The 25,242-nt window shown below is 33.3% G+C and overlaps 1 protein-coding gene across 5 annotated transcripts in view; it reads right to left on the reverse strand.

The window, feature by feature from the left end:
* The window catches only part of LOC118194575 (uncharacterized), a 121,434-nt gene extending 99,153 nt beyond the window's left edge, over window positions 1–22,281 (reverse strand). For 4 of the 5 annotated variants that reach the window (XM_085825913.1, XM_085825905.1, XM_085825898.1 and 1 more), the window contains exons 1-2: window positions 21,958–22,281; window positions 21,635–21,831 (exon numbers count right to left, since the gene is read on the reverse strand). In XM_085825913.1, the coding sequence (XP_085682039.1) occupies window positions 21,635–21,831; window positions 21,958–22,018 (258 nt within the window). In that variant the 5' untranslated portion in view covers window positions 22,019–22,281. Of the gene's footprint in view, window positions 1–5,558; window positions 5,649–21,634; window positions 21,832–21,957 lie in introns of those variants that run through there. The other variant, XM_085825918.1, reaches the window with a different exon arrangement.
* Between the last annotated feature and the right edge of the window lie 2,961 nt (window positions 22,282–25,242).

The raw sequence follows: 25,242 nt of genomic DNA on the forward strand, positions 1-25,242 counted from the left end.
ATATAGATGGCGGAATTTTTGATTAGATGGCAGATACATAATATGGAGAGATTTTTCAATTCCAATTATGAATAATGCAGTTTTTATAATTTAAAGAAACTTAAATTATAAACTTTGATATGAACTTTAATATAAAAAAAATTTTATTTTAAACAAGTAGCTTACTAATTCTTATTTGTCAACATAATGGAGCATCTGGAAATTTCTGCTGTTTTTTGATGACAAATACAAATGAAGCAGTATGAAAACATAAGAAAATTTTACTGAATCACATAAACATCATTTTTATTATGACTTTTTGCCATCTCTTTGGCAGCTGGAAAATTCCTTTTATAAAAAAAACTGTTAGGTTTTATTAGTAGAGGAGTTATCAAAATGCTGTTTGGCAGTCTTCAAAGAAGTGAACTTCAGGCAATTCAGAAAATTCTGGAGTAACCTAAAGAGATGAAAATCCAAGGGCGGAGAGAAGTCTGGTGAATATAAGGGGAGGTGACACAAAGCATCCCAAACTAAATAATTCTTGATCTGAAATTCATTGAAATGTTGGCTGAGCATTATCATGTTGGAAGAGAATACCTTAACAAGTGATTAAATCTTGACACTTTGTTATAATTTTTCTATTTTCAATATTAATAAAAGAGGTTCTTTTGCTTTATTCCATAACCTCTTTTTGGGGGGGTAATATTATTTGTATAGTACAGTACAAAGACTTTAATCCGGACTCGTCGGGACTTCGCCGATTTCGGATTAGCGGTTTTTACGGATTATAGATCATCAATTTAAATCTGGTAAGATGGCATGCAGAAATTATAAAATTAAAAATATAAAACCATAATTTATGAAATAAAGACCAATTATGATCTAAAGGGCGTCAAAATTTACCAAAAAATAAAGCTTAATATTTATTTGTTTACTTTATTAAACATTTCAACGCGCGCATGCGTAAAGCATACATTACGCATAGTCGAAATTAGAAAATTGCAACTAGAAAACTATTTGATGTATATTCGTGATATTTATAATGACGAGGAATTTGATTTAAATAATATCAAAGACAGAGTACATCGAGATGAAATACTACATTTAGTAAGGAATTATAAGCCGAATAAAATAAAAATATCTGTCCTGAAGATGAGGATAGTGCCGACAGATTAACTTCCAGGTCATTGCGCGCCGCGACGTCCACCCCCCCCCCGCGCAGAGCAGCACGAAATTGATAAACAGATTTCGGAATGGTTAGAGAAACAAAGAATATGCCTTTATCCCTTTATTGCAGCAATTCCACTTTTTGTTTGATGGACATCGAAACATGCTTTCGCTTTGCAGATACAGAATAGGAAACTCTTTTTGACATAATCAAAAGTTCAAGCTTATTTTTTATCAAATTGCTTTAACAGACTGCAAAAAATAATATTCCGGATCCAATTAGAAGAATAAGGAACAATGCAATCTGCAACATTAACTGAACTAGATAATTAGATAATTTTAGCCTAGCTTATACCGCCCGTTATGCATTAAACGCACATGCGCAAATGTATTATGTGCATGCGTAAAGGTATTATGCACATGCACGGAAAGTTTGTAGCTTTGAGGTCCGGATTATAGATCAATCCAGATTAAAGACTTTGTACTGTACCTACTTCTTATCACCAGTAATTAGCCATTTCAGGAAAAGCGCTTCTATATTTCCTTTCAGCAAAGAATTACATGCCGAAATCTGAGCAGGCATAATCTGCTCTGTTAGAGAATGGGGTACCCAATCTTCAAATGATCATGCATAATACTTTTTTTGAATATTTGTCTGCCTGTTAATTCCTGACCTGTATAATATAGATTTTCAGAGATAGCTTTTGCAACAGGTCCTTGTTTACACAACATGGACGACCAAAATGAGCACCATATTCAAGCGCTTATACTTCTTATGCACCTTAAACTGTGCCATCAGAAGCAGCAATTGGCCCATACACAGCAAATACTTTATGAGCAGTTTGGCTAGCATCAAAAGTAAAAACATAATATGACAAAAATTGGCTTTAGTTTCTTCATTCTTTGTACTGCACTGAAACAAAACGGTTGATCTTTGGATTATGGTAACTTGGCGATTTTTCGGCGAAAATTTGGCGACCAACTCTGCTACAGCAACCTTCTACTTTTTTTTCGGCGCCATTTTGTCTTCACGAAGTAAAGACATTTTATTTACTGAAAACTTTTTCCAACAATCTGCTAGCTAAATTATACTTATGCTAGAAATTTTATGGAACAAATCTGCTTAATCATGACAAATATTAACTGCAAAATTGGGGAAAAGTGCAGAATCGCAAACTCCTTGCCGCGTTTTTCAGAATCGCACATACACAGTAACCATGTACACGGCGACTTATTTTTACTTAAAAAAACATCCCAGAATTGCACAAAAATGGCACTGCGCACACTCTTGACTTTATCCATGTACACTGCTTTTTTCTCATAAATTAGAAAAATTTGCACGAAAATTTTGTGAATCTTTAAACTTGGTAAAAAGCATATATATAAAATTATCTGATCGCGAAAAAGTACGAGGGCCATCCAGGAAGTAGATTACGTTTCCGTCTGTGTCCGCTAGGGGCGGGGCTAGCGCGGCCATCTTGGGGTCAGAGCGTTGCGCAGCTCAGTCTGCATCTAGCCGTGCTAGTGAGAGGTTCGTGCTGTGCTCCGTTCAGATACTGTGACGGTTTGAAATGTCTGCGTTAATTGAAAATCCCGCGAGGTGCGCTCAGTAATAAGGTTTCTGACTGCAAAAAACTGTAAACCGATAGAAATCTATCGGCAGCTTCGTGAAGTGTATGGGGACAACATTATCACTGAAGGTGGAGTGCGTCAGTGGGTCATAAGATTTCAAAATGGCCGAACCAATGTTCACGACGAAGATCGAAGTGGGAGACCCAGCATAGTGACCGCCGAACTTCTCGAAAAAGTCGATGCTAAAGTCCGTGAAAATCGAAATTTCACAATAACGGAACTTTCTTTGAGTTTTCCACAAATTTCGCGAAGTTTGTTGCACGAAATCATCAGCGAAAAGCTTGGTTACCACAAGTTTTGTGCAAGATGGAAGGCAAGAAGAGGTAACGAAGTGGTTGAAGGCGCAGGCGGCCGAATTTTTCGACGAAGGAATTTCCAATCTCGTACATCGCTACGATAAATGCCTTAATTTGTATGGTGACTATGTAGAAAAGTAGTATTTGAGTGTGGCTTTCATCTGTATATAATAAAATTTGTTTCCTATACTTTGTTTATTTTTTTATTCCAAAACGTAATCTACTTTCTGGATAGCCCTCGTATATACCCTTTCTAAGGATGAACATTTCCATGTATAAAATAAATAAAATATCCAAAAACTTTTCGCTCTAAATTATCTATTATAAACGTCACCAACGAATTTATAACGCAAACATTAAAAATGGTTACAAATACTTAGTGTTAAATATTTAAATTATTTCCATGCACGTTTACTTCTACTGAACGTATTCCAAATTGCTACAAACATATAATTCACAAAATAACTATCATTTAATTAAAATATAATTAAACCATGTACATGTTGACTTATTTTTACTTAAACAACCCAGAATTGCACAAAAATGGCATTGCGCACACTCTTCACTATATCCATGTACACTGCTTTTTTCTCATAAATTAGAAAAATTTCACAAAAATGCATGACAATTTTCTGAATCTTTAAACCCGGTAAAAAAGAACATATATGAAATTACCTTATCGCGAAAAAGTATATACCCTTTCCAAATATGAACATTTCCACGTATAAAATAAATAAAATATCCAAAAACTTTTACCTCTAAATTATCTATTATATTATAAACGTCACCAACGAATTCATACCGCAAACATTACAAATACTTAGTGTCAAATATTTAAATTATTTCCATGCACGTTTACTTCAACTAAAACGTATACCAAATTCCTACAAACATAAAATTCACAAAATAACTATCATTTAATTAAAATATCACTAAACCATGTACACGTCGACTTACTTTTACTTAAAAAAAACATCCCAGAATTGCATAAAAATGGCATTGTGCACTCTTCACTATATCCATGAACACTGCTTTTTTCTCATAAATTAGAAAAATTTCACGAAAATGCATGAAAATACTCAATGTATACTACTCAAACATATTCCAAAATACTACAAACATATAACTCACAAAATCACGATCATTAAATTAAAATATAATTAAATTAGAAAACACTACTTAAAATATAAATAAGCACATACATTAAATTAATAAAAATTAGATTACAATCCTAATTACTTTAAACTAAATCATTGCTAATAACAATTTTCAAATAATACCATTTTAATTTATACTCCTTACATTTAGAACAATGCATAAAAATAATATCCTCAAATGATTAAAAATACTAACTTACCTAATCTTCTTCAGAATCTTCATTACGTGGCTGCAGTACTACTGCTAATTTCTAAATCCAGTAGTCAACTGGAAGTCTATTCACCAAGTAATAAGAAATTAATAAAATTTCACCTATACTCAAACTACTTTCAGCAAACCACGTACCCTTCCTTACACTCCTTTTCACAAAATGTCCATTTTCACCATATTTCTTGCACCGCCATTTAAACTTGTAATATCCTTCCTTTCACACAATCTCAACTTATTATTATTATCAGATAAACGCATTAAAAATTTAGAATTCACTTTACATAGCGCCATGCAATCCGAAAATTAATCAACACTATTTCACACAACACACAATGAAGCTTTTCCAAATAAACCCCCTTTTCCGATTAAAGAACTGTAATTCGTCCATTAATGTCACGTTTCACACAACACAGAATATAGCTAAATACGAAATTTCCAGATTTCCCCCCTTTTCCGATTAAACAACTGTAATTCGTCCATTAATGTCACATGACATATCTCATGATCTCTCATTTCCCTCAAACAAAATAATGCGTAATCGGAACTGAATGCTTCTCACATTATTACCAAAGTCCTAGGTAGCAACCTTTATCGCCTCCAAAATGTTGCCAAACTACCAGTTACCATATTCCAAAGATCAGCCAAAAGGACATATATGAAATTACCTGATCGCGAAAAAGTATATACCCTTCTCAGGCATGAACATTTGCACGTATAAAATAAATAAAATATCCAAAAACCTTTCCCTCTAAATTATCTATTATAAACGTCACCTGCAAATTTATAACGCAAACATTAAAAATGGTTCCAAATACTTAGTGTCAAATATTTAAATTCTTTCCATGCACATTTACTTCTACTCAAACGTATTCCAAAATACTACAAACATATAACTCACAAAATCACGATCATTAAATTAAAATACAACTAAATTAAAAAACACTACTTAAAATATAAATAAGCACATACATTAAATGAAAAAAAATTAGCTTACAATCCTAATTACTTTAAACTAATTCATCGCTAATAACAATTTTCCAATAATACCATATTAATTTATTTATTCCTTACATGCATAAAAATAATATCCTCAAATGATTAAAAATACTAACTTACCTAATCTTCTTCACAATCTTGATTGCATGGCGGATAAACTTTTCTTATAGATTCAATAATCCAGTAGTCAACTGGCAGTCTATTCACCCACTAAATAAGAAATTAATAAAATTTCACCCATACTCAAACGACTTTCAGCAAACCACGTAACCTTCCTTACACTCCGTTTCACAAAATGTCCATTTTTACCAGATTTCTTGCACCGCCATTCAAACTTATCTGTAATATCCTTCCTTTCACACAATCTCATTTCATTCCTACATGTTGGACATTCATACTTATCCGCAATTAATCCTACACTCATACACCATTCAAGCAATTCTTTTGGATTATCAGATAAACGCAATAAAAATTTAGAATTCACTTTAGATAGCGCATGGGATCCAAAAATTAATCAACACTCTTTCACACAACACACAATGAAGCTAAATACAAAATGCTATAAACTACTGCAGATATTTTTCCAAATTTCCCCCCCTTTTCCGATTAAAGAACTTTAATTCGTCCATAAATGTCACATGACATATCTCATAATCTCTCATTTCCCTCACACAAAATAATGCGTAATCGGAACTGAGTACTTCTCACATTATTCCTAAAGTCCTAGGTAGTAACCTTTATCGCCTACCAAAATGTCGCCAAACTACCTGTTACCATATAATATAATATAGCTAAGCTAAAATTATCTAATTATCTATTTCAGTTAATGTTGATGATTGCGTTGTTCCTTAATCTTCCGGATTATTATTTTTTGCAGACTGTTAGAGCAATTTTATAAAAGTAAGCTTGAACTTTCGATTATGTCAAATAGAATTTCCGATGATGGAGCTGCCAAAGTATCTACAAAGCGAAAGTAGGTTTCGATATCCATCAAACAAAACGTGGAATTGCTGCAAAAAATGGATAAAGGCATATCCTTTGTTTCTCTAACCATTCCGAAATCTAGACTAGAAGAGAAACACGCTAATGTGACAATCAAAATCGTAAAAACAACCTTGTATTTAGCGTAGGTATAATGAAACACTCAATCGATTTCAAGAACAGCTAAAGGTCCCTCCTCATCAGGAGAAAGAAATACCTAGAAAGAAGAAAATAAAAGGAGAAGGAGTCACAGAAACACGTGGTCCTTATCAGCACTGCACGTGGTTTTAACTAGATTTTTAATCAGAGTTGCACTGGCAGCCTACTTTTACTGAGCCAGGCTATCTGATCGAGCATGAAAAATTAGCGAAGTTAAAGTAGGGAGCGAGGGACAAATTCACCTTACGCTCAAAATCTGAACTTCAAATAATGGAAAGCAACCACTGAACGGATTTTTATACCCTCTGGTAGTGCCAAACGCGAGGAGGTAACGCCATCTATCGGCAAAAATAACTGAATTAAGATAGTAGAATTTTAAAGGCATTAGGAAGGACTGGATTGGACTTCAAATCATTAACTAAATCTGCTAAATCTTTGTGAATGTGAAAAGCCTCAAGAAAATCCAATTCACCTATGGAAGAAGCCTTTTGGATAATTTTTGCAGATCCGAAATCAAAATTATGGTTAAAAGTCCAACTATGATACGCTATTGAAGACTTGTTAATTTCGCCTTTTCTGACATAAGATTCATGTTCCTTGATACGAAACTTCAACGCTCTTTTCGTTTGGCCGATATGTCTTAAACCACACTGACATGATATACTATTAATTCCCCAAGAATTCAGGACAGAAACGCAATTTTTTAGAGTCGAAGGGTGAATTTTATTAATAGGGGAGAAACCGACTTAAATTGAATTTTTGGAGAATCCGTGCAATTTTATAGCTAACAGAAGGATAAAATGGAAGCACGACAAGGTCATTAATATTATTTCTAACAGTGGAATGTCTTCTTTCATGGGAATCTGAAAATTTTTTTAAGGGCTTTATCAATAATCACGGGAGAAAATCCACAGTCAATCGCAACTGCTCTCAAATAATTAAGTTCATTGGTAAGCAAAGATTCAAAGGAGCAAACTTTAAGTGCGCGGAATACATAATAGTAAAAAGAAGCCATTTTTTGCTTAAGAGGGTGGCATGACTTGGCATGGGGTGGTAAACAAACTGCAAAGGGTTTACAGTACACAGTGGTGCTAAAATCAGTTTCATTGCGGATTATAAGAATATCGAGGAAGGGGAGGGAATTGTTGGATTCAATTTCAAGAGTGAATTGGATGGCTGGATCAATTGAATTCATAATAGATAGAATCTCGGATAAATCCTCTTTATAACCGTCAAAAAGTGCGAAAGTGTCGTCAACATATCGAATCCAAAGACGAAAAGATAGTTTATCAAATAATTTCATCTCAAAATAGTGCATATAAATGTCAGCAAGTACCGGACTAAGAGGATTACCCATAGTCAATCCTTCAACTTGACGAAAATATGCATTTTGGAAAACAAAGTGGGTTTGACTTAGAGTAATTTCAGTATGTGTGAAGTGAAATTCACGAAGCTTAGTTTCAAGACAATTTAGTGCTCCTTCGACCGGAACATTGGTAAACAGTGATTTGACATCAAATGAAACCATAATTGAACAAAGTGGAGAAATATTTTTAAGTTTATCAATGGCTTCAACAGAATTTTTTACAGTGTGAATATTGTTAGCAAGTAGAGGAGAAAATCTGGAAACTAAATATTTGGCCAAAGGATATGAAGCAGTACCTATGTTGGAAACAATTGGTCGAAAAGGAATACCGGTTTTGTGGACTTTTGGAAGAGCTAGACTTTATGCTAATCTGTTCAGTGGTTGCTTTCCATTATTTGAAGCTCAGATTTTGAGCGTAAGGTGCATTTGCCCCTCGCTCCCTATTTTAACTTCGCTAATTTTTCAAGCTCGATCAGATAGCCTGGCTCAGTAAAAGTAGGCGGCCAGTGCAACTCTGATTAAAAATCTAGTTATAACCACGTGCAGTGCTGATAAGGACCACGTGTTTCTGTGACTCCTTCTCCTTTATTTTCTTCTTTCTAGGTATTCCTTTCTTCTGATGAGGAGGGACCTTTAGCTGCCCTTGAAATCGATTGAGTGTTTCATTATACCTACACTAAATACAAGGTTGTTTTTACGATTTTGATCTTTCCGAAATCTATTTATCTATTTCACGCTGCTCTGCAGGGGGTGGGAACGTCGTGGCGTGCAATGAACTGCAAGTTCATCTGTAAGCACTATCCTTATCTTCAGGGCAGATGTTTTTATTTTATTTGGCTTATAATTCCTTATTAAATGTAGTATTTCAACTCGATGTACTCCGTCTTTGATATGATTTAAATCAAATTCTTCGTCATTATAATTCGCTTCCCATGATGAAGAAAGTGACAGAGAGGTTATTGAAAACGAAAAAATTTCGATTGACAAATTAGTCGGTATTCTCGACACAGCAATTAAAGGGCTTGAACAGCGGAACTTTGTAACTGAACAAGAAATTATGTCTGTTTATAGAATTAAAGAGAAAGTATTATCACATAAAACGAAGTAACTTAAACAACTTACATTGAAAGAAATGTTTAATAAAGTAAACAAATAAATATTAAGCTTTTTTTTTTTTTTTTTTTTTTTTTTTTTTTGTAAATTTTGATACCCTTAAGATCATAATTGTTCTTTATTTCATAAATTACGGTTTCTTATTTTTAATTTTATAATTTCTGCATGCCTTCTTACCAGATTTAAACTGATGATCTATAATTTGGAAAAATCAATCTGGAATCGTCGAAGTCCCGATGAGTCCGGATTAAAGATTTTTGACTATATATTACATATTATCTCTTTGAATTCTACATCCCTTTGACCACTGGTGGAAATTTCGGCAATGGTCACCAATCGCAAAACATTTCTGCAATATACTAAAGGACACGGTCATCCGTAATTGGTACTAAATTGTGCTACTTGGCCAATTGACGGGACAATAAATATACCTTTCTGTTATTACGACCAGATTCAGAAATGTATGTATATGTACACATGTTTAAAACGCAGAGCTGGCTTTCGCCCCGGATATATTTGGGTATACCCATACGGAATTGAGGGCCAACCCAGCAGGGAGATGCCTGAGAGGGCCATCATGTACGTGTACATGTATGCATGTATTTGGTACAGTTAATAAATAATGAAGCAGATGACATTTCATACAATTTTTTTAATGAAACTCAAAAGTATTGTACAAAACCATTTAGGTGTTCATAAAAAATCTTTGGCTGCTGTCTGAACCAGCTGTGCATGCACTCCTTGACTTCATTATCCATTTGAAACTATTATCATCATAATGTTTTTTTTAGCTCACCAAAGTTGTAAAATTCATATGGGGACAGATCTGGACTTTAGAGTGGGTGACCTCCTATTTGAACTTCTGCAGAAATTCCTTTGTTGCCCTGGCTGTGTGTGGTCTCACATTGTCGTGAAACAGGTGAGGCCAAGAAAAAGTTTACCTGGGTGTTTTGATTTGATTGCCTTCCTGAGCATTGTTAGCATTTCACAATACAGTCAAAAGTCTTTAACAGTGGCGTAGCGACGGGGGGGGGGGGCAAGGGGTGTATGATGCCCCGGGCGCCGCTCCCAGAGGGCGCCAAATTGTCTCCAAACAAGATTTTCCGGAAAATTTCAGTTTTTATTTTGATCGATTTTTGGAAAATGTATTTAAAATTAATAATTATTGTAATATAATTAATTATTTATTTTCTTGATTTGTCTGATAAAATGTATAATAAATGTTTATGCTTGCAGTACATCAATCAAATATCTCCGTATACAAAACGTTTTTTTTTTCTGACCACTTTATTCTTCTAAAATAGAGAATTTTTTTAAAACGAAATGCATGTATAAATCCCGCTTTTTATTTTAAAACGGTAACAAATAGTACAGTCTCATATTATAACCCTTCGACCTTGAAACATTATTTATTCGGAGGCTGAAACTATAGCTATAGAAATTTTTGATATGCATTTTACTTTTTAGCATTAATTTGACGATTCCATTTTTCAGTGAACAGTGTAATGCGTCTGAAATTGTTATGTGATAACCACGTTCCACCAACGTTCCGTGCCCGTTTTTCTCACAGCTGCAACGTCGACGGATACCCCACCGCAGCAAATCACGTGGTGTGTGGTGTTGCTGTTAGTGTGTTTATGAAAGACACCGAAGAATGCATAGGGATTTTTTCCAAGTCCAGAAATCGTTATTGTTGACTTTCAGTTTAAAAATACAAGTGCTTCAATTCTGTTCGATCGAAAACAGCCACGCTAGGCTTATTTAGTACACTCATTTACTTTTATTTCTGTCCTAACTACCGTTCTTCAAGGGGTAGCGCGGTTTAAATATTATCTTCCAATTAATCTCAATCTCGCTGCTAAAAGTGTCAGCCATGTTTGTTTAGTAAGCATGACAATAACGATAGCATTATACTTCACTAACTTTTCTTCATTATTATGCACTTGGGCATATTTAGTTGACTTCTTCTGTATAATCTTACCTTTATATTATGTTATACTCAGCAACTCTTTATTAGTATTTGTGCTTGTTTTCAAGTTATCTTTGTAATAGTATAATTAATTGGAATTCTGTTAAAGTAGTTGTATTATTGTTTAACAAATAATTATCATAATGTGAATTTAGTACTTAGCTAACATTCAGTTTCTGCATCAGTTGAAAGCCTACCTTCACCCAAACTACGTTATACGCATTATAACGTTTTATTATTATATGCTAGTTGATTATTGAAATTTAAAAACAGTGTATTTATTTTTATGTAGCATATGCAATATATTCTAGTGCTGAAATAGCCTACAAAAGATTTCTTAGTTCAAATACTTTATAACAATGGAAAATCAAAGGGATTATTAATACCAGAGGCTTATAAATCCTTTTAAACACTAACTGACCTAAGCTCCCCAATTTTCTATTTCAAGTCTAGAACCCCCAAATTTCCGCAGTAGCTAGCTTGTAAATATTATGTTAATTTTATTAATAGTTAAATTTTGAGTTAAACTTCCTTTCCTATCGCTTCTTAACTTCAACTTACCACTTCCGGCCAGAACATGGTTTTACAGTCACGTCTGAATACTAATGAGGAAGAGCGGTATATAACCGCGAAGTTTTACTGTCTGAGGGAGAGAGATACCAGAGATTCTGGTTAGCACGCGTCCGCCTTTTTAGGCTACTCTCTCTTAGCTATTGTTACGCTCGGCCGTACTTTAGGCCCTTGATAGCTTCGCAGTCAATTAGCGTTAAGGGGCCAATTCCGTTAGAATCTTGATAGCTTCTATATCTCTTTAGTTAAGATTAGTTTAGTTTAATTCTTAGTCTCTTCAGTTCAAGCCCAAGTGTCGGCTTTATTGTACAACTCCAAGACGGAGTTCTGTTAAATCTTATTTGAATAATAAAGGGCTCTTTTACCCTTCTATCTTGTTGTTTCCTGTCACACGAACTCAAGCGATTATTCGCTTATCAGTTCTTGTCACTTTCAACGTTAACTTAGCATTACACAGTGGGGAATCCTACAAACTTAATACAAAAATGCAATTCAGATTTCTCTACCACCAGTGCAGGATTAACGTATAAGCTACACAAGCTATAGTTTAGGCCCCCCCCCCAAAAAAAAAACTTTAAAATATAGTATAACAGACTTATAAAGGGTCCCAGTTTTCAAATAGCTTAGGGCCTTATCAAGTTTAAATCCAGCCCTGCCTATCACTAATAGTTGCAGAGATTTTCCATGTTTAGTTGTATGTAATTGCCTTTAGTGTCTTTTTATGTCTTCAATAACTTCTCTTCCCGCAACTGTCGCAAATTATTTTTTATTTAGACTATGTTAATGCTAAGGAAAAATTTAGCGGTTCTCAGAATCGGAAAAGAAAACTAGAGCAAAAAAAAGAAGCTCAAAACTCCAGAATAAGAATGGAATTATATTTAATAAACAAATCGCAAAAAGGAAAACCAGAAGTTAAGAAGGATGAAGAACTAAAATCAGATTCAAACTGTATTTCTATTGCTGCTAAACGTTTATGCGATAACACATCACAACAAATAAAATACTCTAAAGATGATGAAGTTGGGGGTCCAAGTACATCAGGAGTCCCAAATCCATGTCCATACCTAATAAGTACAGAAAATGCAACAGAAACACTCACTGCAATTCCGGACGTTCTGGAGTTCAAAGATGTTGCTTATTTAAAATTCTTTAATAATCGTCCAATGATATCGAACCATCTTCGCACCGAAATGATTATTCGGAGATCCCACATATTTCAAAACGAATCCAGTCTAAATGCAATAGCAACGTCAACTAATCGTCTAATGCCAAAATCTTGGCTTTTTTCGACGAATCGGTAATGAAGAAGAATAGGAACTGAAATAAACCGATCTTGGTTATTATATTCACCAAAAAATAATGCAGCGTACTGCTTTTGTTGTTTACTGTTTGTTACATCAATCTCGGCTACACAGTCATATTTCGCAACAGCATCTGGTTTTAATAAATGGAGGAAAAATGATAAATTGATTAGCCATGAAAGAAGTCAAATTCATCGAAAAGCGTTTACAACGTGGAAAGAAGCGGAAAGAATATTAATTAATAAAACGGGAATCGATGAATCATTAGAAGCAAATATACAGTCTGAAAAAGAACGGTGGCGAAATACATTGCAACGGATATTAGCTTGTATGAAGTATTTGATTATAAAAATGCTTTCTCTACGTGGTCATGTTGAAATTCTAGCGCTTCAAGACGTTACAAATGTCGGAAACTTATTATCTTTACTTAAACTTGTAGCTCAGTTTGATCCACTGCTTGCTACTCATCTAAAAAATGTCACAGAAACGCCAAAACGCTAAGAGCTGTCTCATACCTACCACCACAAATCCAAAATAAATTTATTCATCTTTTGGCATTCATAGTTCGAAATCAACTAATAAGTGACATCAAAAGAAATAAATATTACGGACTTTTAGTTGGTTCGACTCCTGATATTACTCATTGAGAACAAATGTCGCAAGTCTTTAGGTATGTAGATATTGATTTTACCAACAGAAAAGTTTCCATCAAAGAATCTTTTTTAGGATTTATTGAAATACATGCTAAAGATGCAGCCTCTATTGAAAATATAATTTTAGAAAAATTAAATTCCGATCAGATTTCATTAACAAATTGTACATCACAGTGTTATGATAATGCTGCCGTGATGTCAGGTCGCATATCTGGCGTTCAACAAAGAATAAACTTATTAAACAATCGAAATAAATAATAAAGCATTGTTTGTAAATAGTGATAACCATTCATTAAATTTAGTAGGAGTCACTGCAGCTAAGCAAGATCCAATCGTTATAACATGCTTTGGAATAATTGAAAACATATATCTCTTTTTCTCACGTTCAACATTACGATGGGAATTATTAAAAAATGCTTTAAAGAAAACTGTTAAACGTGAATATGAAACACGATAGAGCGCCAAAGCAGAAGCAGTTAGCGTTATTGTTACAGAACTGGAAGAATTTGTAGAACTATTAGAAAAATTAGCAGAGGATAGTACTACCACAAGTGACACCAGAAGTGAAGCTGAACTTCTATTGCAAAATATGCTGAATTTTAGTTTCATAACTTTAGTCCATTTCTGGCATAAAATCTTGAGGAGAATTGATCGTGTGCAGCTTAGGTTACAAGATCCCAAAATGAAGAGTAGCGTTCCATGATCTTGAGCCCTTAGCGACTGAACTTGCAGAAATTCGAGACGAGATCTGTAAAGATGCAATAGAAAAGGCTAGTCTCTTTGTGAAAAATGGGGTATCGATACAACAATACGTGTTAGAAAACGCCGAAAAATGCCCCGAGAATTGTCTAGAGACGTTGGCCTTTCCGCAGAAAGTGAAATTTCTCGCCTTATGAAAAGCGTTCTTGATCGTCTGCAGCAGGAAATAAATAAGCGATTTACACGACTAAGTGATCTTAACTCCAAATTTGGATTTTTACTGGACGTTGAAAACTTATTAAACAAAGGTAATGTTGATAACGATCTTGAAAAGAATTGTAAAAATTTGGGTGAATTTTATAATACAGATTTTAGTGGAACAGAACTCGAATGTCGAAGTATGTGATTGCAAGATGTTACTCCACAGTAGAAAAGAAATTGAACTTAAAACTCCATTACAGCTTCTTACCTTTATAATATCGTATGGAGAAGATGTTTTTCCAAACCTGAGAGTCGCTCTACAAATACTCCTTACTATTTCAGTATCAATAGCTAGCTGTGAACGTTCTTTCAGCAAATTAAAATTAATTTTGACACATCTACGGTAAACGATGGGACAAGATCGCCTAAGTAACCTAGCATTTTTAAGTGTAGAAAGAGAAAAATTTGAAATGATCGACTTTGATGAAGTAATTGACAAATTAGCTTCATGCAAGGCAAGAAAAATATATACCTAATAATTAATTCTATTCATTTATTATAATATAATGTTATATTATCATTAAATATAGCGACCTTATATATATTAACGTTTAAATTTTTTGAAAATTGTACGTTTTTTTAAAAAATTAAATAAGTATGTAAAATAAATAACATCTTTAACTTATTCTAGATGGCCGTATGTCCGATTTTGCTACTGACAGACAGATTTCCGAATTTAATTCCAGTCTTGGTTTTTTGACAAGATTCTTTTGTCTCAAATTTAAAGCCTAACCTGAGCCTGTGTTCCTATATATCTAGAAAAACAGTACGGTATTTTGTAGACGAGTACTTGCAGTGACTATTCGTAATATATTATAGAATATTTTAAGCTAGGTACTGTAATCTTTTATTTTTGTCTTGTCTTATATTCTTATTAGGAGTATATTCTATATATTACAGTACTATATGTTTTTCGGGGGGGCGCCAGAAAGATATCGTGCCCCGGGCGCCAGTTATGCTAGCTACGCCACTGGTCTTTAATCCGGACTTGTTGGGACTTTGGCGATTCTGGATTATAGATCATCAATTTAAATCTGGTAAGATGGCATGCAGTGCGTAAAGCGTACATTACGCATAGTCGAAATTAGAAAATTGCAACCAGAAAACTATTTGATGTGTATTCGTGATATTTATAATTACGAGGAATTTGATTTAAATCATATCAAAGACGGAGTACATCGAAATGAAATACTACATTTAGTAAGGAATTATAAGCCGAATAAAATAAAAACATCTGCCCTGAAGATAAGGATAGCGCTGACAGATCAACTTCCAGTTCATTGCGCGCCGTGAAGTCCCCGCACCCCCCTTCCCCGCAGAGCATTGTGAAATTGATAAACAGATTTTGGAATGGTTAGAGAAACAAAAGATATGGGTTAATCTTTGGATTATGGTAACGTGGCGATTTTTTGGCGAAAATATGGCGACCAACCCTGCTACAGCAACCTGCTAGTTTTTGTTTGGACGCCATTTTGTTTTCACGAAGTAAAGGTATTTTTTTCCCCCCTCAACATTTTTTCCAACAATTTGCTGGCCGAATTACGCTTATGCTAGAACTTTTATGGAACAAAAGTGCTTAATCATGACAAAGATTAGGTGAGAAATTGGGAGAAAGTGTAGAATCGCAAACTGCTTGCCGCGTTCTCAAGAAATGCACATACACGGTATCCATGTACACGTCGACGTATTTTCACTTAAAAAAAATCATCCCAGAATTGCACAAAAATAGCATTGCGCACACTCTTGACTTTATCCATGTACACTGCTAAAGTCCTAGCTAGTAACCTTTATCGCCTTACCAATATGTCGCCAAACTACCTGTTACCATATTCCAAAGATTAGCCAAGATATGCCTTTATCCATTTTTTGCAGCAATTCCAAGTTTTATTTGATGGACATCAAAACATGCTTTCGCTTTGGAGATCCTTTGGCAGCTCCATAATCGGAAATTCCTTTTGACATAATTGAAAGTTCAAGCTTACTTTTATAAAATTGCTTTAACAGTCTGCAAAAAATAATATGCCGAACCCAATTAGAAGATTAAGGAACAACGCAACCTGCAACATTATCTGAAATAAATATTTAGATAATTTTAGCTTTGCTTATACTGTCCATTATACATTAAACGTTTATGCGTAAACGTATTATGCGCATGTGTAAAGGTATTATGCACATGCACGGAAAGTTTGTAGCTTTGAGGTCCGGATTATACAGTCAAAAGTCGTTAATCCGGACTCGTCGGGACTTCGGCGATTCCGAATTATCGATTTTTCCGGATTATAGATCATCAGTTTAAATCTGGTACGATGGCACGCAGAAATTACAAAATTAAAAATATGAAACCGTAATTTACGAAATAAAGAACAATTATGATCTAAAAGGTATCAAAATTTACAAAAAGAAAAAGCTTAATATTTATTTGTTTACTTTATTAAGCATTTCTTTCAATGTAAGTTGCTTCGTTTCATGTGATAATACTTTCTCTTTAATTCTATTAAACAGACATAATTTCTTGTTTAGTTACAAAGTTCCACTGTTCAAGTCCTATAATTGCTGTGTTGAGAATACCGACTAATTTGTCAATCGAAATGTTTTCGTTTTCAATAACCTCTGGGTCACTTTCTTCACTATCGGAAGCGAATTATAATGACGAGGAACTTGATTTAAATCATATCAAAGACGGAGTACATCGAGATGAAATACTACACTTAATAAGGAATTATAAGCCAAATACAATATAAACCATCTGCCCTGAAGATAAGGATAGTGCTGACAGATCAACTTCCAATCCGCCGCGTGAAATTGATAAACAGATTTCGGATTTCAAAACATACTTTCGCTTTGTAGATACAAATTACATATTAGTAAATATATATGGGAAATTCTATTTGACATAATCGAAAGTTCAAGCTTACTTTTATGAAATTGCTCTAACAGTCTGCAAAAAATAATAAGCCGAATCGAATTCGAAGATTAAGGAACAACGCAATCTGCAACATTAACTGAATTTTTAGCTTAGTTTATACCTCCGTTACACATTAAACGCGCATGCGCACAAACATATTCGCAGACGTAAAGGTCTTACGCGCACTCTTAAACGCCTGTGCGCATCCGTGAACGCGACGCATGCGCAGAAAGTTTGTAGCTTTGAGGTCCGGATTATAGATCACTCCGGATTATGGGTGTCCGAATTAACGACTTTTGACTGTAGATCATTCCAGATTAAAGACTTTGTACTGTACCTACTTCTTATCACCAGTAATTAGCCATTTTGCAATCTAAATTTTTTGTTTTTGTTTCAGATTTTTAGCTTAAATCGTGTGTTTAAAACGTGTTTTTCGCATGCTCGAAAACCGCGTTTTTGGAGACCATTTAGGTTTAAAGTTCAAAATGTAGACAAAAAATTTAGATAGTAATATGGCAGCGTGAAGTTTCATGCCAAAAATGTTTGGCGAGAAATTTGGCAACCTGAGGGAGCACATAAGAGTAGTTCCGTAACTTTTTATGAGAGTTTTATTACAACTTTTAGATAAAATTTTAAACTGTAATTAAAAAAAACCCTTGTAATAACATTTTAACAGAGAAAAATCCCTTTTTTATTCTAGACAAAAATATATTATTCTTAATAAAATTTTTGGTGAAAATGTGCTTTAGCCCACTGCTTGGCGATTTTCATTAGCGGCGATTTTTTGAAAATCGCCAGTAAACGTTGTATAAACAAAGTTGCGAAGGCGGAGCTATGTGACGTTTATAAATGGTTGGGACTAAGATTGTGACGTCACAATGTATTTTCTACAGATGTAGAAATAAGCATACTAAATTTTTTCTATTTCAAACTATTAAATACGGTAAATGAATTGTAACAGTTATTAAAACTGTAAACAACGTCGCAGTCTCTCATACAGGGTGAATATTTTTAAGCTTTAGTATTTATACAAATAAAAACAGATTTTTTTAAAATTTTAATTTCATATTGCGGAACATTTTAACTTTACAAAATTACCTTATTGTTACGTAACGACACTATCTCTTACATACTAGTAAGTAAACAATCTTCATTATTTTCTAAAAATTTTTAAGCTTTATATTAATAAAAAAAAGGGAAAATATTTATTATTGAATATTACATCATACACAGCTTTCATTTCCATGTTTCTTAAATTCCTAAACCATGTTCTACACTTTCGTATTAGAATTCTACTCATTAATAAATTTTAAAAATCTAATTTCTCACAATGAAAGAAAATAAGAAAATATTAAAAATAAGCAATTTTAAAAAGAAAAAATATTTTCACTCACCCTTTTCAGGAAAATAAAAAGTCTTTTTGACAATGACAGCACGTTTCCCTTGCATTTCCAATAAAGTAATAAATTTACATGTACATTCACTCACCTCTCTCAGCATCACAGATAAATCCATAGCGATTGTTTATTTAACGAAATATATGCAGAAATATGGCAAAAACACACAGATAAAACCACTCGATTGATAACTACCACATAAGAACATTCAAACAGCAAATGAATTAACTGCTCAAATTACGAAGTAAAAATTTCAAAAGAAATCATCTGCTTGGAAATTTTTTTTAACTGCAAGTATAGTTTTGAAAGCATAAATTATCGTCTGCTAATTGACAATTTGTTTTCGGACATTTATGCTCTCTCCGAAGAAATTTATTCGTATCTAATTATTAAAAAGCACTGTGAAAGCCATGGCTTTTTGATATCTAAAGCTACGATAGGTAATATTGTCAACGATAGGAAATTAAAAAAAAGACAACAAGTATAATGAAAATAAAAAACAAAATAAAATCTGAAATTTAAGATTTTACATTACACCCCAAAGGTGCATTTTTTAACACTTTGCGTGTTACCTTTATTAATTAAATATCATGTTCTTCGCACTTAAACCATAAAATTCAGTTCAACAGCAATATCACAAAATAATTTTAAAATAAGCATATCTTTAGATTTTCCGATACACAGTCTCGCGCACTGGAGATAAAAATGTTTTTATCTGTAGAGCATTGTCATTGCTTGCTTTGCAATTCCTCGGTATGTTAATCAAAAATTTGTTTAAAGTTTTACAAAATATGAAAACGATAATAAAACAAATTCCAAATTTCAAATTTGGGCTTCGAGATGCCCATATTCGCAGGAGGATGACGTTATTCTAAATTTGATGTTTCTAGGTAACGTTGTTTTATCAAAATGAGGGAAACATACATACATTTATGAAGATTTTTAATCATTTAATTCCTTTAAATATAATACAGTGATATAATATTTGTTGGCCACAATTTGAAACATTGGCTACATTGGCTTTTCCCATGTACACATCGATCTATTTTCACTTAAAAAAAATCCCAGAATTGCACAAACTCGGCATTGCGCATCACATTGGCTTTGCCCATGTGCACATCGATTTATTTTCACTTAAAAAAACATCCCAGAATTGCGCAAACTCGGCATCGCACACCACATTGGCTTTGCCCATGTGCACATCGATCTATTTTCACTTTAAAAAAAAATCCCAGAATTGCACAAACTCCGCATCACACACAACCTCGGCATTGCGCACTACATTGGCTTTGCCCATGTGCACACTGATCTATTTTCACTTAAAAAAACATCCCAGAATTGCACAAACGCGGCATCGCGCACAACCTCGTCATTGCGCACCACATTGGATTTGCCCATGTGCACATCGATCTATTTTCACTTAAAAAAAATCCCAGAATTGCACAAACTCGGCATTGCGCACCACATTGGCTTTGCCCATGCACACATCGATCTATTTTCACTTAAAAAAACATCCCAGAATTGCACAAACTCGGCATCGCGCACAACCTCGGCATTGCGCACCACATTGGCTTTGCCCATGTGCACATCGATCTATTTTCACTTAAAAAACATCCCAGAATTGCACAAACTCGGCATTGTGCACCACATTGGCTTTGCCCATGTGCACATCGATCTATTTTCACTTAAAAAAACCTCCCAGAATTGCACAAACTCGGCATCGTGCACAACGTCGGCATTGCGCACTACATTGGCTTTGCCCATGTACATATCGATCTATTTTCATTAAAAAAAACATCAGAGAATTGCACAATGTTAGCTTTTCCAATCTTCTAGGATTGAGCCAAAAAGAAATACAAAATATTAAAATAAGCAACTTTAAAATGAACCATACAAGAAAAATTTTTTCACCTACCCGTTCAAAGAAAAATGTAAAGTCTTTTTGAGAGGTTTTATATATGAATTTATTTCAGGGGGAAACCCTTTTGGATCCCCCCCCTCAACTTTAAATAAATTTGCAAACATTTATACGCCGTTTCCGTAATATATGCAAAAAAAAGGCTAAAACCCACAGGGGGGGGAACACTGGATTAAAAAAAGAAACCACATAAGAACATTCAAACCGCAACAGAATTAACAAGTAAAAAAAAAAATAATAAATAAAATAAAAATAATGAAAGCTTTAGATTTTACATTACGCCCAAAGGGCATTTTTTTTAACGTTTTGTGTGTTACATTTCTTTATCATATAATGTTTTTTACACTTAAACCATAAAATTCAGTTCAACAGCAATATCGCAAAATAATTTTAAAATGAGCATATCTTTAGAATTTCTGATACACAGTTTTGCACTCTGCACATAAAAATGTTTCCCCCCCCCCCCCCGTACTGTGTTGCAGTTGCTCGCTTTGAAATCTTTGAGTTTGCTAATAAAAATTTCGTTCAAGTTTTACAAAATAACAATCAGATAATAAAAAAAATTCCAAGTTTGGGCTTCCAGATGCCCATATTAGGTTGGAAACGTATGTTATTCAAAATTTGATGGCTCTAGGTACCGTTGTTTTATCACAATGCGAGAAACATTTATGCAGATTTTTCAATATTTAATTTCTTTAAATATAACACAGGACGATAACATTTAGTGGCAACAGAATAACAACACAGCTTCAAAACATCGGATTAGCCATGTTGGCGCATTTATTGCCCATTGAAAAACAATCGCCAAGCAGTGGGCTAAACCGCATTTTAACCAAATTTTTTAGTGTTTAATATTTTTAACTAAGTATTTAACATTAAAAAGTCAAAACAGAAATTTACTAACCTTTAAAAAAGACGTTTCTTTCATAAAATCATACAGATACTGCACGTCCGCGATAATTCGCGGGGTCAACATATTCGTACTGCTAAGGTCATCAGAACATTCTTCACAATTTAAAATTTCTGCAAATAAATTATTCAGTAAACATAATGCAGCTGTCGTGAGTGATAGTTTGGAAGCACCACTTTTAACTTTGTCACCTAAAAAATACAGAAAAACACAAATCGGACTATTCTCAGTTTACATATAGTTTACACAAGTAAATTCCACAGTCATTTAATAATATTTATAACACTAAATTAAAATCATTAACCATATATCGTTACCATTTCTTCTCAAAAATGCAGCAAGCCTTGAAGCAATAGCATATTTAGAATCCAATGACATTCTTAAATCTGATATATTTACCTACGTACGACTGAGAAAAAATAGAGAACAAAGCAGAAACAATATAAATTTTAAGAAAATGGGCAGCATTTATATGATACTCAATCTGGCATATATTTCGCATCCATAGAGTGATATCAACAGCATTAAACAACAATTATATTTCAATCTCTAGATAACTTTCTTTTTTCACTTTCCTCATTTTGAACATACAATGACGCAATATTGCCTGTAACAACCACAGTAAACATGTGACTCGTGAAATCTGTCAACACCGTGAATACAAAAAACGATTGCCACTCCATTTCTTCTAATAAATGGATGAAAAAAGAAACTATTAAAAAGGTCTCAGCATGTGGAAAACTTTTTGCCAAAATCAATTCTTGAAATGTTTTTTATGGAAGAAAATCAACAATAATAATGACTAATGACTCATAATATAGAGTGAATAATATTAGCTGTGAGTCTATTCGACGAAAAAGGAGCAATATTAACCCCATTTATTCCTTTTTTCAAATTTGAGCAGAATCGTATTTTCTAAGTATTTCTTATCGTATTTCTAAACCTAAATAATCTAAATATATAACAAAATTTGAAACTTTTTTATAATTTATGTAAGAAATTTGAACCTCTTTTAAATAGAACACTGCGATGAAATGATGGAAAAATTTTAACTTACATGTTGTTGTGTTCTCTTCAATAGTGAAAAGCCACTTCTGGGTACAAAGTTTTACTTTATCCGAAAAATACTTTATCTTTTAATATAAATAAATGAGAGTTCAATTTTCAGTTAAATTTTTCTCTAATCTTGATGGAAAGGCCCAAAACAAGCCTGACCCAACCAGCCTGTCGTATTTCCCACTGCATCGTTTTAGGTTTTCCTTTGCAGTTCTCTCTTTGATAACGATCCTGTTTATCTCTCTTTAGTAGAAAATATAGATCGTACTTTATTCTCGAGTGCCAAGACGTAGAAACACCTTTTTACTCGGCTTCTGATAACAATCTCGAAGGAAAAGAAAGAAGAGTAGAGGCGTGGGAGGGGGGAAGAGAGTCGGGTCAACAACACAGCCAACTCTATAATGGCCTTGAAGCGCAAAAGTCACGTGATCAAGATGGTCGATTTGTTCTGACCAAGGAGGTCAGAGGTCTATTCTAACTAAGGCTCCTTCTTATTAACTAACTTCTTATTAGGCTTAATTCTAACTAAGGAGCCTTAATTCTAACCCCCTTGGTTCTTATGGTGGCGTGTGGCTACGAAACTGTGGTCGTGAATTTTGTGGATATATATTTTGCCAATAGTGTTATGTAAGTAGATTATTTTGGTATTCTAAGTGATTTTAAATAACGTGAGCTTTATGTAATTATAAATAATAGTTTTATCTATATTTCGTTTTATATATTTTTAATTTTTAGATTTATTTGGGAAAATATGTAGCTGTTTTCGAGCCTATGCAAGTGTTTCGTTTTAAGAGTAAGTTTTGAGAATTACGAATGCTGCTTTTTGACAATAGATGGCGCTGACCGTTGCCCTGGATTTCTGACGTCAGAATTATGTGTTGCTATCTTTGGCGAAGTTTTCGCTCATGTTAAAATACAAGCTCTTGGCGCCATATTTTATTATGAATTTGTGCAACGTAACAAAATATTTGCAAGTAAAACAAACGTGACAGTATAAGAAACGCATTCTGGTAAGTAAGGATTCTTTTTATTCGGGGTTAGTATTTTTATATTGTCCATATTACGTACTTTTCATCAAAATTTTTTAATCATATTAATTCGAATAAATAAAACTTTTATGGTGAGTAAAGATCGTTTGGCCTAGCATGTGTGTTCAATGCAATTAGTAGTGAAAGTGCTCACGCTATACTGATATTTAGACGTGTTATTTAATTTTTGGTTGAAACATTTTCAGTTACCGAATATTTTGAAATTAGGAAATTACATAATTTCATATAGGAGGAGACATTAAACAAGATTTGCTTCTTAACATGCAAGAAGTTAATGCTATCTGTTGAATATTTAAGTTTTATCATTATAGCATTTAAGAATTATCTTGTCTCCAGCAGTTTTCGTAAACTAGCAGTTTGTTTTACAAAAATGCTATTTAAAAGCGATGTAAATGTAAAAGCTAGTTATTCATAAACTGTTTGTTAACTGGACAATATTTCTTTCTATTTGTTAATTCATTGTTATGTAGTGATTGGTTGTAATCAGTATTATTTGATAATCAGATTAATTTTTACTTGCTATGTGTAGGCATTAATTTCTGTTCATTTATAGTTAAAAATTAGGTAAACTGATGCGATATTTTTAAAGCACTTAATAACATAGTTTATTTGACATTTATCAATTAGAGAGATCATGATTTTTTTTGTGTTCTTTTGTTAACTTTTATTTCTTATAAAATGTGTTTATTCTATGCACACAATGTACGTTTGTTTTCAGAAATAGCATTTAAAATTAAAATGAAAGCTATCATTAATCAGCACTGTCAGTTTAGTAATTTTTACATAATATGAAAGCATTCTATATGTTATGAATTTGCTTCATATATAGCAGGGGTCTCCAAACTTCTTTAGCCTGCAGGACATATTACCTCTTTTACTATCTTTTGACGGCCAATACGTAGTTAATTCATCACTCCGTGGTGATGTAATATAATGAATTTGAATCTATATTGCTATGATAATCCGAAGAAATGAGGTTTTTAGACTTTCATGTTGTTTCACCTAACATGAATTTCTTAAAATTGTTTAAACGTTTGCAAAAACAATCTTGTCGCAGCATATCAAAGATTTCTTTGGTTTGCGATGTAATTTTACTTATAAGTGGATTTCCTTGCTTGTTGTAACAATTTAGCATCACATTTTTATCAGATGAAAACTTGCTCATAGGCATTTCATATTTGTGGGGGGCTCAAAATGCGATGACAAATTTTAACATATACATTAAAAAAAATTTTTTGAATATTTAAACAAAGTTGTTGCTAAAAATTTTTATGAACAAATCTAGAATACTACTATGAAAGTGGGTATGGAACCTTTTTTCTCATAAAAAAAATATGACAAATTTTATAATAGAGTGTTGGCTGTATTTTACTCATTGTAAATTTAGAAACAGTAGTATAATATTTATAATATGCTTTAGAAAGAACATGCATGACTGTAAATATATTTATCGATTATTTGTTATATAAAATAGTTATTGTGTATGGTATCTTGCTT

The sequence above is a fragment of the Stegodyphus dumicola genome, chromosome 1 (genome assembly GCF_044657685.1).
Source record: "Stegodyphus dumicola isolate Sdum_Otavi_A_Nest chromosome 1, ASM4465768v1".
Lineage (NCBI taxonomy): Eukaryota > Metazoa > Arthropoda > Arachnida > Araneae > Eresidae > Stegodyphus > Stegodyphus dumicola.